The 15,825-nt window shown below is 47.2% G+C and overlaps 1 protein-coding gene across 1 annotated transcript; it reads right to left on the reverse strand.

The window, feature by feature from the left end:
* Positions 1-580: 580 nt before the first annotated feature.
* Positions 581-15,019, reverse strand: LRRC51 (leucine rich repeat containing 51). Its single transcript, XM_049780450.1, has 5 exons — positions 14,956-15,019; positions 14,060-14,197; positions 3,482-3,687; positions 961-1,109; positions 581-780 (listed from the first exon to the last, which is right to left on the reverse strand). The coding sequence occupies exons 2-5, from the start codon at positions 14,139-14,141 to the stop codon at positions 639-641; spliced, it is 579 nt and encodes a 192-aa protein (XP_049636407.1). The 5' UTR covers positions 14,142-14,197; positions 14,956-15,019; the 3' UTR covers positions 581-638.
* Positions 15,020-15,825: the final 806 nt, after the last annotated feature.

The raw sequence follows: 15,825 nt of genomic DNA on the forward strand, positions 1-15,825 counted from the left end.
GACACCTAGCAACACACATCCTCTCCCCGACCAAAGAATGTGCTTGTTTTCCTCAATAGTGATGAGAACGCCTCTCAAACTGAACAATGTTGGAGAAAGCTACTGCTTTGAAGGCCCTGATTCAGGCTCAAAATTAATAGTAAGCCAGAGGGTGGAGGGAGAAGGGATTTAGGTCAGATCAAGAGCAAGTAATAAAGTCAACTAGTGAATCTTTTCAAGCAGAAGATTATTCTCAGCCAATGAAGTCTTCCACTCCAGCGGATGAGAGTAGAGCTCTTCTGATCTGATGCTCATGGGCTTTGAATGCCACAACCTGGCTCCTTGGCTTTCTGACATGGAAGGCCTGAGGCATGTCCACAGAACTCTGGTGCTTATGACATTGGGAATTATTTGCTGACTAAATCTAGATTCTCCAACCAAAGGTCTCAAGAAGATACTGGGGAGATGAGATTCATTTCCCAGCCATGCAACAAACCCAGTCCTTCCTTCAGACCAATATGCCTTTGCCTCCATCTTTAAGAAAGACCAGAGTCACAGGTCAGAAGACATGTTTACATGGTTTACATGACTTACTATGCAGAACAGTTCAAAGTGTTTATTGTCCAGCTACACTCTGGCCTTTAACCCTGGTGGTAACCTCAGAGTGGACTGTGTTTGACTCGGACCTTCTTGGGCTTGATGTTCATGCTCTTCCACACTTGTGCTGTGATGCGATCAGATTTGGTGATCCCACTGAAGTCAAATGTGGTGATTCGGGGTAGGGTGCACAGCACATATTGCCTGTGGGGAAGACTTGGGCTGGGACTAACCCGAGGGAAGAAACCCCTTCCCCACTCATACCAGATGTTGCTATGGCCCTTGAGCAGTTTGTGGGGGACTCTGGGTTCTTCCACCCCTGATGTGAGACTGCTTTGTTGCTCCTCTGCTGCACTCAACTCTAGGGCCACACTATCTGCTTACCTGTAGCCTTTCTCTTCTTCAATGGGGTTCCCATGGAGCGTTAGGCTCCTCAGCCGAGGGAGGACAGCTAGTTTGTTTACCTCTCCTAGGCGGTGGATGCTGTTACCATGGAGATAGAGGACACTCAGGTTGAAGAAAGATGTAAGAATCTGTTGGGAAAGGATACCAGAGCCAGGTTGGACAGAGTCTGCCCAGGAGGTAGAGGAATTTGAGGAAGAACTTGCCATCCATGCCTGCTTTCCTGTCAGGAGGATGCCATGACTGCATCCTGATTGCTTTGATCTAAAGGGCATGGGAAACATGAACCTGGGTCCTAGCACTGTTACAACTGTCAGGCAACAAGGCTCTGGAGCCTGGTCATTTGTTCACCAAGACCCAGCTTTGGTGATATGAGCATCTGTTCCAGGAAGGACGGGATAGAATAGAGTTCTCACTCTAGGTTCATGAGACATTTAAAAATAAATCAAGAGGCTGGAGTGATAATACATTTGCCTGGCATGTGACCAACCCAGGTTTGATCCCTGGCATCCTATATGGTCCTCAAACACTACCAGGAGTGATGCTTGAGCATGGACTGATGTGCCATGCAACCCTCATACCCCCCAATAGGTAAATTGAACTCTACTTAGGGAAATAAAACCAAGTCACACTAGCTCTTTTCCCATCTCAAAAGGATCCTAGAGAAGGGCAGCCAGTTTTACTCATTTCTTGCTTGGGGGATCTAGGGTGATGGGCTCCATATGAGAAGGCCTTCAGGAGCTACTCTCTTAGAGGACCTTGCTGGGAGTCAAACATGGATCACCCACATATACTAGATGTATTGTAGTCTTTTGGACAGCATTCCACAAAACTTCATGTAAGGCATATTCCAACAGCAGGGTTTTATTTCAGTCTCACATGTGCTTATAGGTTTCATACTCTCATTTATTTGGGTTGGGTGGCTACACCTGGCAGTGCTTGGCGCCTACCGGCCTCATGCTTTCAACTGCACTCAGGCCAGAGTGATAGTACAGCAGGTAGGGCACTTGCCTTGCACATGCTGACCCAGCTATGAATTCTGGCATCCCATATAGTCCCTGAGCATTGCTAGGAATTCCTCAGTACCAAGCCAGGAGTAATTCCTGAGCATCATCAGGTATAGTCAAGAAACAAAAGAAAGGCCCGGAGAGATAGCACAGCGGCGTTTGCCTTGCAAGCAGCCGATCCAGGACCAAAGGTGGTTGGTTCGAATCCCGGTGTCCCATATGGTCCCCCGTGCCTGCCAGGAGCTATTTCTGAGTAGACAGCCAGGAATAACTCCTGAGCACCGCTGGGTGTGGCCCAAAAACCAAAAAAAAAAAAAAAAAAAAAAAAAAGAAACAAAAGAAAACCCACTTGCACTCAGGACCTTGCAGTGTTGGGGAGCAAAGCCAATACTCCTTAAGCAAAAGCATGTGTTTCAGATGCTTTAATTGGCTCCTCAAATTCTCGTTTTATCCTCTCAAAACATTTTATGCTAGATTGGGCCAGAGAGATAGTACAGTGGGGGTGCTTATCTTGCACGTGGCTGACCCAGATTTGATTCCATGGCATCCCATATGGTCCCCAAGCACCACCAGGAGTAATTCCTGAGTGCACAGCCAGGAGTAACCTCTGAGCACTGCCCGTGTGACACCGAAACCCCCTCCCAAAAAAAACTCTGAAAAAAACCCCACCACCAATTTATACTAGCATATAATCCTCCATTGTGTGTATGTGTGTGTGTGTGTGTGGGGGGGAGAACGAGAGAGAGAGAGAGAGAGAGAGAGAGAGAGAGAGAGAGGAGAGAGAGAGAGAGAGGAGAGAGAGGAGAGAGAGAGAGAGAGAGAGAGAGAGAGAGAGAGAGAGAGAGAGAGAGAGAGAGAGAGAAATCCTTGTGGGGCTTGGGATTCTATGGCATGCTGGAAGTGGAACTCTGGTCAGCTGCTTGCAAGGCAAGCACCTTACCAGTTTTACTATCTCACCAGCCCCACCAGGTTTTAAGAAATTACAAATTGGGGCAAGAGAGATAGTATGGTGGTAAGGCATTTACCTTGCATGCAGGACCGTGGTTCAAATCCCAGCATCCCATATGGTCCCCCATGCCTACCAGGGGTGATTTCTGAGCATAGAACCAGGAGTAACCCCTGAGTGCTGCCGGGTGTGACCCAAACCCCCCCCCCCCCCAAAATTACAAATTGTTTTAGCAAATCTAGGTGGGGCTGGAGAGAGCACAGTGGTAGGGTGTTTGCCTTGCATGCAGCTGATCTAGGACTGATGGTGGTTTGAATCCTGGCATCCCATATGGTCCCCTGTGCCTGCCAGGAATGATTTCTGAGTGCTGTTGGGTATGACCCAAAAACAAAATAAAACCAAAAAGCAAATATGGGATTTGGGCGTCCACCCATATGAACCCAATGCCGTGGATTTCACACTGCCTCATGCTGTCTTCCTAATTCCTTGGTAACAGGTGGAGAGTCTGGGAAGCAGGCACCACAGACTATCCTCCCAAAGCTTGACTTACTGGGTCAATGGAAGTTAGGTCGTTGAAGGAAAGGTCGATCCAGGCCAGGTTCTCTGGATGCTCTATCACCTGTGAAACCACCTGATTGAAGTCTTTCAGGTCATTAAGGACATTATTTTTCAGCCACAGGGACTGGGTCAGTGACTTCCCCGATTTTGCATGCTTTAGTGGTCTTAGTCCTGTCCTTGGCTCTTCACTTATCAGATCTGTGGGGACAAAATTAGACTTAGATTGGGCTGGAGAGATAGTACAAGGGTCATTACTCCCCTACACCTCCTTGGGGACCACACTTAGTGGTCTTAAGGGATCTCTAATTATGGGCTTGGAGCCCATATGGGGTGCTGGGCAGTAAATCCAGTTGGCCACATGCAAGGCAAATGCCGTATCTGCTGTACTATTGCTTAACCCTGGTTGGATCTCCAGCACTGCATGATGCCCCAAAACCACTGGGTGTGGTCCAAAGTTGACATGCTTACCTATTTTGGGAGGAATGAGATGATAGAACTGCAGCCTGTGCTGTAGCTGGAGATTTTTGCAGGGTCAGAACCTCAAGCTCCGGGGCCGGGCGGTGGCGCTGGAGGTAAGGTAAGCCTTACCTGCGCTAGCCTAGGAGACGGACCGCGGTTCGATCCCCCGGCGTCCCATATGGTCCCCCAAGCCAGGAGCGACTTCTGAGCGCATAGCCAGGAGTAACCCCTGAGCGTCACCGGGTGTGGCCCAAAAACCAAAAAAAAAAAAAAAAAAAAAAAAAAAAAGAACCTCAAGCTCCAAGCCCCGTGCAACTTCCCACTGTCAATTTAGCTGTCATCCTAGAGGTCCTGGCAATTAGTAAGCCTGGATTAAGGACCAAAGACTTCCCCTACTAGACTATCTTTTGATGCTTTGATGCTCTTATATCTTGTGTTATCTGTGTCTCATTGCTATGTGTATGGAAGAGGAGGAGGGAAAAATGGCAGTTATTGGGTTCAAACAAGATTATGGCACAAAATCCAGAATTACTAATATAACCGATGGAACATACTTTGTACCCAGAAAAATTGCACAAGGGCTTAGAGCACCTATCTTGCAGGTCTATGGTCACAACTGAAAGCCTCAGTACCCAACGTGTGCTCTGTGTCATACTGGCAACAATGTAGTTTATACAGTCTTCATGTTGCAAGCAATTTCCAGCTCTATGACAACCACGTGGCTGTGGCCAATATAGAAGTGCAACTTTTGGGCCCGGAGAGATAGCACAGCTGCGTTTGCCTTGCAAGCAGCCGATCCAGGACCAAAGGTGGTTGGTTCGAATCCCGGTGTCCCATATGGCCCCCCTCCCCTCCCCCCCCTCCCCCGTACCTGCCAGGAGCTATTTCTGAGCAGACGGCCAGGAGTAACCCCTGAGCACCGCTGGGTGTGGCCCAAAAACAAAACAAAACAAAACAAAAAAATAGCAACTTTTGGCAAATACTGCAATTCGAATAAAGGTGTATGAGGACCATGGTCAGGAAGTGTGAGTTTTGGCAGATGTGAGCACAACTATGACTTGTTGAACACAGGCAAGCATGTGTGCGAGCACAACGCTCCGAACACTGCTTAATGTGTGAGCACCACAACCTGAGGTGTGAGCCCTGGAGACCACAGCTAAAGATATGTTGAGCACCATGGCCAGGTGGGTGTGCAGTACCTGTTGGTTGCAACATTACAACAACCAGAGCTATAAGGAGAGTTCCATAGGCTGGAATACATACTTTGCATGCACGAGGCCAGTGTTAGATCACTGTATATTACTCCAAGTACCACTAGGAACAGCCCCTAAACATTTCTGTGTCTCCCTCAAAACCCAACTCAAGAAACCAACCATGAGGGGCCAGAGTGATAGCACAGCCGTAGTGTGTTTGCCTTGCACACAGATGACCCGAGACAGATCCGGATTTTATCTCCGGTATCCCATATGATCCACGGAGCCTGCCAGGAGCGATTTCTGAGTGCAGAGTTAGAAGTAACTCCTGAGTACTACCAGGTGTGGCCCCAAAACAAAAACAAAAAAAACCAACAATGAGAGGGAAAGTGGGAAAAGAATTTTTAAAAATTGATTTTGGGGGCCTGGAGAGGTAGCATGGAGGTAGAGTGTTTGCCTTGCATGCAGGACAGTGGTTCGAGTCCTGGCATTCCATATGGTCCCCTGAGCTTGCCAGGAGAGATTTCTGAGCATAGAGCCAGGAGTAACCTCTGAGCACTGCCGGGTGTGACCCAAAAACCAATTTAAAAAACCCAAAAAATTGATTTTGGGAGGGCCGGAGTGATAGCACAGTGGTAGGGCATTTGCCTTGCATATGGCTGATCCAGGACGGACCTCAGTTCGATCCCTGGCATCCCATATGGTCCCCCAAGCCTGGAGCGATTTCTGAGCACATAACCAGGAGTAACTCCTGAACGTCACCGGGTGTGGCCCAAAAACAAAACAAAAATGATTTTTGGTGCTGGAGCTATAGCATAGTGGGTAGGACGTTTGCCTTGCATGCAACTGATATGGATCCAATATCCAGCATCCCATAGCCCCTGAATCTGCCAGAAGTGATTTCTGAGCACCAGTGATTTCTGAGTGTGACCCAAAGATAAAAAACAGATTCATTTTGGTAAACACAGTCTGATGACCATTCTCCTGTTCATGTTGAGCAACCAGATACTATCCACATAGGGGTGATCAAAATGACAGACTGTCAAGATCTGTCAGATCTTGATATTTTGGAAATAGGCAATATATGTGACAAGTGTTATAGTCCTGGAAACAGAGCTGGGGCTAAGTACCTGATCAAAGGAAGTAAAGAAGGACTCCTAACCCTGCCAGGGAGTCCCAGAAAGTTTCTCAGGGGAGGTGAAAACTAGGCAAAGGTTGGGAAGGGAAGAATGGATGAGCAAAGGCATGTGGATACAGAACAGCAATGGTGTATCTGTGTGCTGCAAGGAGAAGGAGGCAGCTACTCAGATGCCATGTTGAGAATCTGGGGCTTCATTAACATAGATGATGGGAATCTGTTGCAGAACTTAGAGCAAAGGAGATGATTCAGATCTCTCAGATCACTTTATTACAGTGTGGACTAGAGAGTAGGTAGTGGGTAGGAGGAAAGATGGGCTTTTTCTATGCAAGCAAAACACGAGCAACAAATAATCAGTAGACATGGTGGACTAGAAGTAAAGGGAGAATAAAACAAGAGTGTTTATTTGTGACTTATTTGTGTGACTAGATGGATGCGAGTTTTATGGGTGGATATGGGATTAGAAAAGGAGAAATAGGACCGAAGAGATAGCACAATGGTAGGGCATTTACCTTGAAAGCGGTCAACCCAGGACTGAAGGTGGTTCAAATCCCAGCATCCCATATGGTCCCCTGAGCCTGCCAGAGGTGATTTCTGAGCACAGAGCCAGGAGTAACCCCTGACCTCAGCAGGGTGTGACCCAAAAAACAAACAAACAAAAAAAGGAGAAATGGGATTGGGAGTTGAGGACTGGCTTTTGTATGTCTGAAGTTCCTTTTCTTTTAATTTTTTTTTTGGGGGGGTCACACCCGGCAACACTCAGGGATTACTTCTGGCTCTGCCATCAAAATCACCCCTGGGAGGCACAGGGGATCATATGGGACACCAGGATTCAAACCACCATCAGTCCTGGATTGGCTGTGTGCAAGGCAAACACCCAACTGCTACGCTATCTCTCCAGCTTCCAAGTATGTCTTATGCTCTTATAGAAAAACCAAGTAGGCATAAGATATGAAGGTCTGAGTTGAAACACAAATGACAATCATGAAAATAGTATATAAATTAGAGAAGTAAATGAGACTCCTCGAAAAGAATAGGGTAAACAAAAGGTGAGGAGGAAGGTGGGTTTTTTTTAATGCATAAACAAAATTAATGAATAGCCAATGAAAATTAGTGAAGCCCAGGAGGGAATAGTAGTAAAGATGCTCAACGATAGGACAGAAGCAATAGTACAACAAACAGGTAAGGTGCTTGCCTTCCTCATGGCCAACTTGAGTTTAATCCCTAGCACTCCATATCGTCCCTCAGTTCCAGCCAGGAGTGATCTCTGAGCACAGTAGATAGAGTGCTTGCCTTGCACACAGTGAACTTGGGTTCAATACCTGGCATCCCAGATTGTTCCCCAAGCATGTCCAGGAGCAAAGGAGGAACCCCTGAGCCAAGATAAATTACTGGGGGCTGGAGCGATAGTACAGTGAGCAGGGCGCTTTACTTACACACAGCTGAACTAGGTTGTTCCCTGGCACTCCTGCTGGTCCCCTGATCACACCAGGAGTGATAGCTGAGCACTGAGCCTGAGCTCCACTGGCCACAAAACAAAACACATCAGAAAATTTAAAGAAAATAGGGCCAGAAAGATAGCACAGCAGTAGGTAGGGCATTTGCTTTGCACGAGGCCAACCCAGGACAGACCTTTGTTTGATTCCAGGCATCCCATATGGTCTCCTGAGTCTGACAAAAGCGATTTCTGAGCACAAAGTCAGGAGTAACTCCTGAGCACTGCTAGGTATGACCCTCCCCAAAATTTTTTTTTTCCAAAGAAAATAAAAGCAAATGTACAATAGAGGAAAAGCAACAAATAAATTAAAAAAGGAACTTTGGGGGTCAGTGAAGTGGCGCTAGAGGTAAGGTGTCTGCCTTGCAAGCCTTAGCCAAGGAAGGACCACGGTTCGATCCCCCAGCATCCCATATGGTTCCCCCAAGCCAGGGGCAATTTCTGAGGGCTTAGCCAGGAGTAACCCCTGAGCATCAAATGGGTGTGGCCCCAAAAAACAAAAAACAAAACAAAAAAAGGAACTTTGGGGGCTGGAGAGAGAACACACTGTTAGGGCATTTGCCTTGCATGCGGCCGACTCAGGTTCAATCCCCAGCATCCCATATGGTCCCAAGCCTTCCAGGATTGATTTTTTAGCACAGAGTTAGAAGTTATCCCTGAGTGCCATTGGTGGTACAGCCCAGAAATGCCCCCCCCCCCAAAAAAAAAAGAAATTTTGGCAACTCATAAGTCTCTGGTCACCAAGGCAAGATGTTTCAATTAAATTGGCAAAGTGAGGGGCTGGAGAGACAGCATGGAGGTAAGGCGTTTGCCTTTCATGCAGGAGGTCATCTGTTCGAATCCCGGTGTCCCATAAGGTCCCCTGTGCCTGCCAGGAGCAATTTCTGAGCCTGGAGCCAGGAATAACCCCTGAGCACAGCCGGGTGTGACCCAAAAGAAAAAAAAAGAAATTGGCAAAGTTAAACTATGAAACTAGTCTTCAGGAGGAAAGAGAAAGTAAGGAAATATAACTGGGGAGCAAAAACAATTGCCTCAGAAGGTCTTTATGGAAAGAAAAGGAATAGAATGACTTTAATAGATAACTTTAGACTCCATCTAAATCTATATCCCTTAACAACCCCCTCACACATATACACCCTTAAAAAAAAAAAAAGATCCAGGAAGGATGGGCTCTGCCCAAACCCAGGCCAATGGCAGAGCCAGAAATAAAACTGGTCTGGGGCCAGTGAGGTGGCACTAGAGGTAAGGTGCCTGCCTTGCAAGCACTAGCCAAGGAAGGACCTCGGTTAGATCCCCCGGCGTCCTATATGGTCCCCCAAGCCAGGGGCAATTTCTGAGCGCTTAGCCAGGAGTAACCCCTGAGCATCAACGGGTGTGGCCCCCCCCCCAAAAAAAAGGGGAACAGAAATATAACTGGTCTGGTAGAGAATTTTTTTTGCCCAGTTACCCCATTCCTTGTTTTGGGGCCTCGTCCTACAGTACTCCAGGACTGTACTTTGCAGAGTTTGGGGCAATCTGCAATGCAGGATGTTGGGAGCCCCGAACTGGGGACTCCAAAGAACAAAGCATGTTTTGCAATTATAGCTTAAAGGGCTAAGCACTCAGGAGTAGAGGGATAGTACAGTGGGTAGGGGCCTTGCATGCACCCCGCACGGATCCCCTGACCACTATGCCATGAGTAATTTCTGAATGCAGAGTCAGGAGTTGATCCCTGAGTACCCAAGTATGGCCTAAAACAACAACAATAACAACAAAAAGGGCTAAGCACTTGCTAAAGTAATTCCCCAGAGTCTGCTGGGACCATGGCACTACATAGCACTGCCATGTGCACTGCCAGGGATGACCTCCAAGCATTGAGTCTGAAGTAGCTGAGCACTGCTTAAAAGAACAGTAATAGGGCCGGGCGGTGGCGCTAAAGGTAAGGTGCCTGCCTTGCCTGCGCTAGCCTTGGACGGACCGCGGTTCGATCCCCCGGTGTCCCATATGGTCCCCCAAGCCAGGAGCAACTTCTGAGCGCATAGCCAGGAGTAACCCCTGAGCATTACCGGGTGTGGCCCCTCCCCCCCAAAAAAAAGAACAGTAATACACTCTCTTTTTTTTTTTGGCCACACACATTTGATGCTCAGGGGTTACTCCTGGCTAAGGCTCAGAAATTTCCCCTGGCTTGGGGGGACCATATGGGACGCCGGGGGATCGAACCGCAGTCCTGATCCTTGGCTAGCGCTTGCAAGGCAGACACCTTACCTCTAGCGCCACCTTGCCGGCCCCTCACTCTCTTTTTTTTTTTCTTTTGGTTTTTGGGATCACACCCGGCAGTGCTCAGGGGTTACTCCTGGCTCTACACTCAGAAATCGCTCCTGGCAGGCTCGAGGGACCATATGGGATGCTGGGATTTGAATCACCATCCTTCTGCATGCAAGGCAAACTCCTTACCTTCATGCTATCTCTCCGGCCCCAATACAATCTATTTCTTTTGAGCTCCCTTCCCTGCCTCAAGCCCCTAATATTTTTGGTTACTAGTCTAAAGCCTCCTCCAGGGGAGGACATGATAGCTGATTAAATTGTCTTTATCCTCCTTCTGCTCTTACATGACCCACTTCAGTCACCCAGCAGCTATGTCCTTTCCTCAGCTGCAGGTCAGGCAGGATCCACCAGATGGCTCTCTGCCTTAGTCCAGGAGGAACAGGCCCCACAACTGGGGCCTGAGGTCGTGGGAGGTGGCACAGACTAAAGCTGGGTCTCAAACTCAATTTACCTGGAGGCTGCAAGAGGCAAAGTCAGGGTGAGGCAGGGACTTATAAGGGATTTCGCTTACCGAATATTCACAATAAAAAAATCGCATTAGTAAGAAAAAAAATCGCAACAAATTGCATTAAACATTTCCATACCCCGAACGGAACTGCTTGGGGTATGTGAATGTTTAATGCAATTTTTTTTCTTACTAATGCAATTTTTATTGTGATTATTCGGTAAGTGAATAATCGCGAATACTGTGATATTTGAAGGCCGGCCGTGGGCCACAAAATGTTGTACTGCAAGTTTGAGACCCCTGGACTAAAGTACCTAGAATAAACTTTTGTTTGTTTTGGGGCATACCCAGCAGCACTCAGGTTACTCCTGGCGCTGTGCTCAGAAATCACTTGTGGTAGGCTCAGGGAACCATGAGATGCCAGGAATTGAACCAGAGCAAGCCTCGTGCAAGGAAAGTGCCCTACCCACTGTACTATTTCTGGCTCCTACAAATAAACTTTTTTTTTTTTTTTTTGGTTTTTGGGTCACATCCGGCGGTGCTCAGGGGTTACTCCTGGCTGTCTGCTCAGAAATAGCTCCTGGCAGGCACGGGGGACCATATGGGACACCGGGATTCGAACCAACCATCTTTGGTCCTGGATCGGCTGCTTGCAAGGCAAACGCCGCTGTGCTATCTCTCCGGCCCACAAATAAACTCTTAATACTACCCCAGTCTGAATCCTGAAATGAAATAGCAAAGACAAAAATTAAAGATAAAATAGCCCACATATGGCCCAGTAGCCAGTTTGTTGGGTAGTTGTTTGGGGAATGCCACCAAGCATGTGCTGATATCATGTTCAGGATGCTACCAGTGGAAGGGTACTCTGAAGCTTGAGGCTGCCTGAGGTTCGGTGTTAAGAGTAAAGAGGAAACAGGGCCGGAGAGATAGCATAGCAGTAAGGCATTTGCCTTAGACGCAGAAGGACAGTGGTTCAAATCCCGGCATCCCATAAGGTCCCACCATATGGTGTTTGCCTTTCATGCAGAAGGACGGTGATTCGATTCCCAGCGTCCCATATGTTCCCCCAAGCCTGCCAGGAGCGATTTCTGAGCCTAGAGCCAGGAGTAACCCCTGAGCACTGCTGGGTGTGACCCAAAAACAAAACAAAACAAAAATCTCTTGTGAAACATGGACGTTACTGATCATAAATGATACTCTTTATAATACAGTCCACAACAGGTGGGATGTGTGCTCCAGGAGAGTTATCACTACTGCTGATGCCAACCCAAGTTCAACCTAAGCTCAAGCCAAGCCTAGTTGCCCTGGATAACTATTCTGCTTTCTCAATGGCCCAAGACAGTGTCAGACAATGGGTCTAGGGCAGATGAATGACAACTTGTGAGGACAGATGTATTGATGTGCTCATGAGATGTATTGATGTGCTCATAACAAAAAAAGCCAGGAGACAGCAGAACCTCTCTGGGAAGAAACAAATCCCTTGAGATTCTAATATTTGCCTTCATAGCCTTCATGCTGTCCACTCTACAGGAATGCTAGCTGCCATTTATGAAGACTAGGAATGATCAAATGGGCAGTACTGCAGCAAGTATGGGCAGCAGTGGAACAAATTTGGATATGACTGGAATGAATATAGTTTGTCAATATATATTTTTTTTGGTCACACCTGGCAGCATTCAGGGGGTTACTCCTGGCTCTACACTCAGAAATTGCACCTGACAGGCTCGGGGGACCATATGGGATGCTGGAGTTCAAACCACCATCCTTCTGCATGCGAGGCAAATGCCTACCTCCGTGCTATCTCTCCAGCCCCTTGTCAATATTTAAACTGTAAGTATGCCAGTTAACAAGACCTCACATGCTCTCCCAGTGATTAGAACAGGTGTGCTTCCTCAGAAGAGTGAGGATTCTGTCTATAGGCTGGAACTCTGCAAAGTACTTTGTCTTCAGGTCAAAAAAGGGGGCATACAGAGTAATAGTATAGTAATAGTAATAGTATAATGGGAGAAGAAAAAAATAGTATAATGGGAAGGGCACTTGCCTTGCACACTGCTGACCCAAGTTTGACCCAGGGCAGCCCATATGGTCCTGATTTCACCAGGAGTGATTCCTGAGTGCAGAGCCAAGAGTAATCCCAAGCATTGTCAGATGTGGCCCCAAAACAACAACAAAAATCAAACAAAAACAGGAGACAATCATGGGGCCAGAGTGAAAGTGCAGCAAGTAGGGCACTTGCCTTTCACAAGGCCTACCTGGGTTAGATCCCAGCACCCCACATGGTACCCTAAGCTCACAAGAAGTGATCTCCAAGCACAGAGTCTTTGGAATAAGCCCTAAGCATCACCTAGGTATGGCCCAAAAAGGAAAACAACCCTTCTGATAGGAGTGTGGGGTGGTAATAAATTCTGGCTGACAGACTGGTTTCCCAAATTTCTTTTTCTTATGGTAATAGACATAAAGCCCAGGCCCTCTTATATGCAACATAAACAGCACCTCTTACTAATCTCCCTGACACCTAAGGTCTCCCAATTTTCTCTACTTTTTATAAGGGAATGGATGGGCCATACCTGGTAGTACCTAGCTCTATGCTCAGGAATAACCCATGGCATAGTTGGAGGACCATGGTGGTGCCTGGGATTTGAAATAGGGTCGCAGCATATAAGGCAAGTGTCTTAACCTCTGTACTTGCTCTTTGGCCCCAAGGCTTTTCAATTTGCTTTCATCCAGTTTCCTGAAGATGACTCATTTCCCCTCAGAATCCCCTGGTTCCTTTCAAATTTGCTGCTCCTTTTGGAAAAAAAAAATCCTTGGAGGGCCAGAGAATACAGTAGGTACAGTGTTTGTCTTGCACATGCAGCCCATCCAGGTTCAATCTTTTGTCTACTAGTATGGTTCCTGAGCTCTGATAGGAATGATTCCTAAGAACAGAGCCAGAAGTCCTACCAGGGTTCTCAAACTCTTGGCCAGCGGGCCGTACAACATTTTGTGGCCGTGCCCTAGAGGAATATTGTTTTGTTTTGTTTTAGTTGTTTGGGTTACACCCCCTAATGTTCAAGGTTTACTACTGACTTTGCACTCAAGGATCACCCCGATTTTGCCTCCTGCGACTCCCAGGTAAATTGAGTTTGAGACCCCCACTTCTATTCCCAAACAAAAAGTTCTAATTCCCTTCTAATTCCACCCTCTGTCCTTGAGTCTTTCCCAGCCCCTGAAAAAGCCCCTGAAATCTCCAGGGGCTGGAGCAATGGTGAAAGCAGTAAGGCATTTGCCTTGCCAGAGCTAGCCTAGGATGGAACGAGGTTCGATCCCCCAGTGTCCCATATGGTCCCCCAAGCCAGGAGCAATTTCTAAGCACATAGCCAGGAGTAACCCCTGAGTGTCATCGGGTGTGGCCCAAAAACCAAAAACATACAAACAAAAATCTCCAAGAATACGGAATGAGTCTCCTTAGGCTCTTAAACACAAGGCTAGTTTCTCCCTAGAAACTACATTAAACCTGCTATGGTGATGAGTCAAGCGTTGTGTTGGGGGCTGACCTTGTATTACGTGGATACTTCGAAAGGAGTAGTCAAGTGGGGGCTCCTGCACCGACATGTTCATAGAGTCCGGTTTGCTCATATTTCAGGCCATCATTGATCAGGTGTAAACATGGGGCCTGGAAGTCCAGGTTCAGCCTAGGAGAATAGAGAAGAAATGGTGTTCCAAGTATAAGGAGCAGCAGCCCTCAGGTTTCCCTATAGCCCTGCACTCTACTTTCTACTCCTCCAGGTGGGCCTGGCTGCATTTCTCTTTTAAGACACTAAGAACCATTTGGGGCATTTGTAAGGAATTTACTCCTTAGTACCTCTATATCCACTAGAGCACCCATTTCTACTTTTTGGACAAAGAAAACCCATGAGGAAAGTACTTGCTCACAGTTAAGCCAATGAGTCAGTTATGGGACTGCAATTATGTCACTTGGACTCTACTCAGAGGCCTTTCTATCACTCCACAGAAGTTACCATGGAGGCTGCCTTGAATCATAACCACTGGTGACATCAATTAGGCTTTTCTGTTACTTACCAAACCTTTGTGGGCCTGCCTATACTGGTGCCTCACAGACTTTTGGAGGGTGATCCAGTTGAAGATTTGCAATGTTTGTCAATCTCTCTACCTTTCCATTAGAAGATACTATTTTCAGCCCTCTCCTAAATTTATATGTATATGAAACATAAACAAATAAACATAAACAAATCTTAGGCTAGAGCTGTAGAACAGCAGGTAGAGTGCTTGCCTTGCATATGGTTGACCCAGGTTCAATCCCTGGCATCCCAGATGGTTCTCCCAAACAATACCAGGTGTGGATTCTAAATGAAGAGTCAGAGTAACACCTGAGAACCTCCAGTTGTGACCCTAGAAGGAACAAAATTTAGTCTCCCTCACATCTATTCACCTGCAACTGATGCCTGAAATTCCACCATCAGGGATTCATTCATTTGGGATCAGCAATTGTTTCCTGTTAAAAGGGAAATAGCATCAGATGACCAGTCATTTAAAATAGCAACAGTTAGGGGCCGGCGAGGTGGTGCTAGAGGTAAGGTGTTTGCCTTGCAAGCGCTAGCCAAGGAAGGAAAGCGGTTCGATCCCCCGGCATCCCACATGGTCCCCCCAAGCCAGGGGCAATATCTGAGCACTTAGCCAGGGGTAACCCCTGAGCATCAAACGGGTGTGGCCTGAAAAACCAAAAAAAAAAAAAAAAAAGCATCAGTTGTGGCAGGAGCAATAGCACAATCAATAAAGCATTTGTCTTGCACATGGACAACCTGGGTTCGATACCTGGCATCCCATATGGTCACCCAAGCCTACCAGGGATAAAAAGCGAAAAGCGGGCCGGAGAGATAGTACAGCGGCGTTTGCCTTGCAAGCAGCTGATCCAGGACCAAAGGTGGTTGGTTCAAATCCCGGTGTCCCATATGGTCCCCCGTGCCTGCCAGGAGCTATTTCTGAGCAGACAGCCAGAAGTAACCCTTGAGCACCGCCGGGTGTGACCCAAAAACAAACAAACAAACAAACAAAAAAAAAGGGGGGCAGAGAGATAGCCATGGAGGTAGGGTGTTTGTCTTGCATGAAGAAGGACGATGGTTCGAATCCTGGCATTCCATATGGTCCCCCGAGCCTGCCAGGATCAATTTCTAAGCGTAGAGCCAGGAGTAACCCCTGAGTGCTGCCAGGTGTGACCCAAAAGCCAAAACAACAAAAAAATTTAAAAAAGAGTTGAAGTTAATCTTAATATTTTTTAATTTAACCAAATATATTAAAATAT

Source organism: Suncus etruscus, chromosome 9 (genome assembly GCF_024139225.1).
Source record: "Suncus etruscus isolate mSunEtr1 chromosome 9, mSunEtr1.pri.cur, whole genome shotgun sequence".
Lineage (NCBI taxonomy): Eukaryota > Metazoa > Chordata > Mammalia > Eulipotyphla > Soricidae > Suncus > Suncus etruscus.

What these genes read in the sequence shown, in the direction of transcription:
- LRRC51 (XM_049780450.1), bottom strand. Translation starts at nt 14,141, where the DNA reads ATGAGCAAACCGGACTCTATGAACATGTCGGTGCAGGAGCCCCCACTT. An exon ending in ACCTAACTTCCATTGACCCA is followed by an intron (nt 1,110 to 3,481) that starts GTAAGTCAAGCT and finishes CTTTCCCAACAG; the next exon opens with ATTCTTACATCTTTCTTCAA. An exon ending in GAAGAAGAGAAAGGCTACAG is followed by an intron (nt 781 to 960) that starts GTAAGCAGATAG and finishes TCTTCCCCACAG; the next exon opens with GCAATATGTGCTGTGCACCC.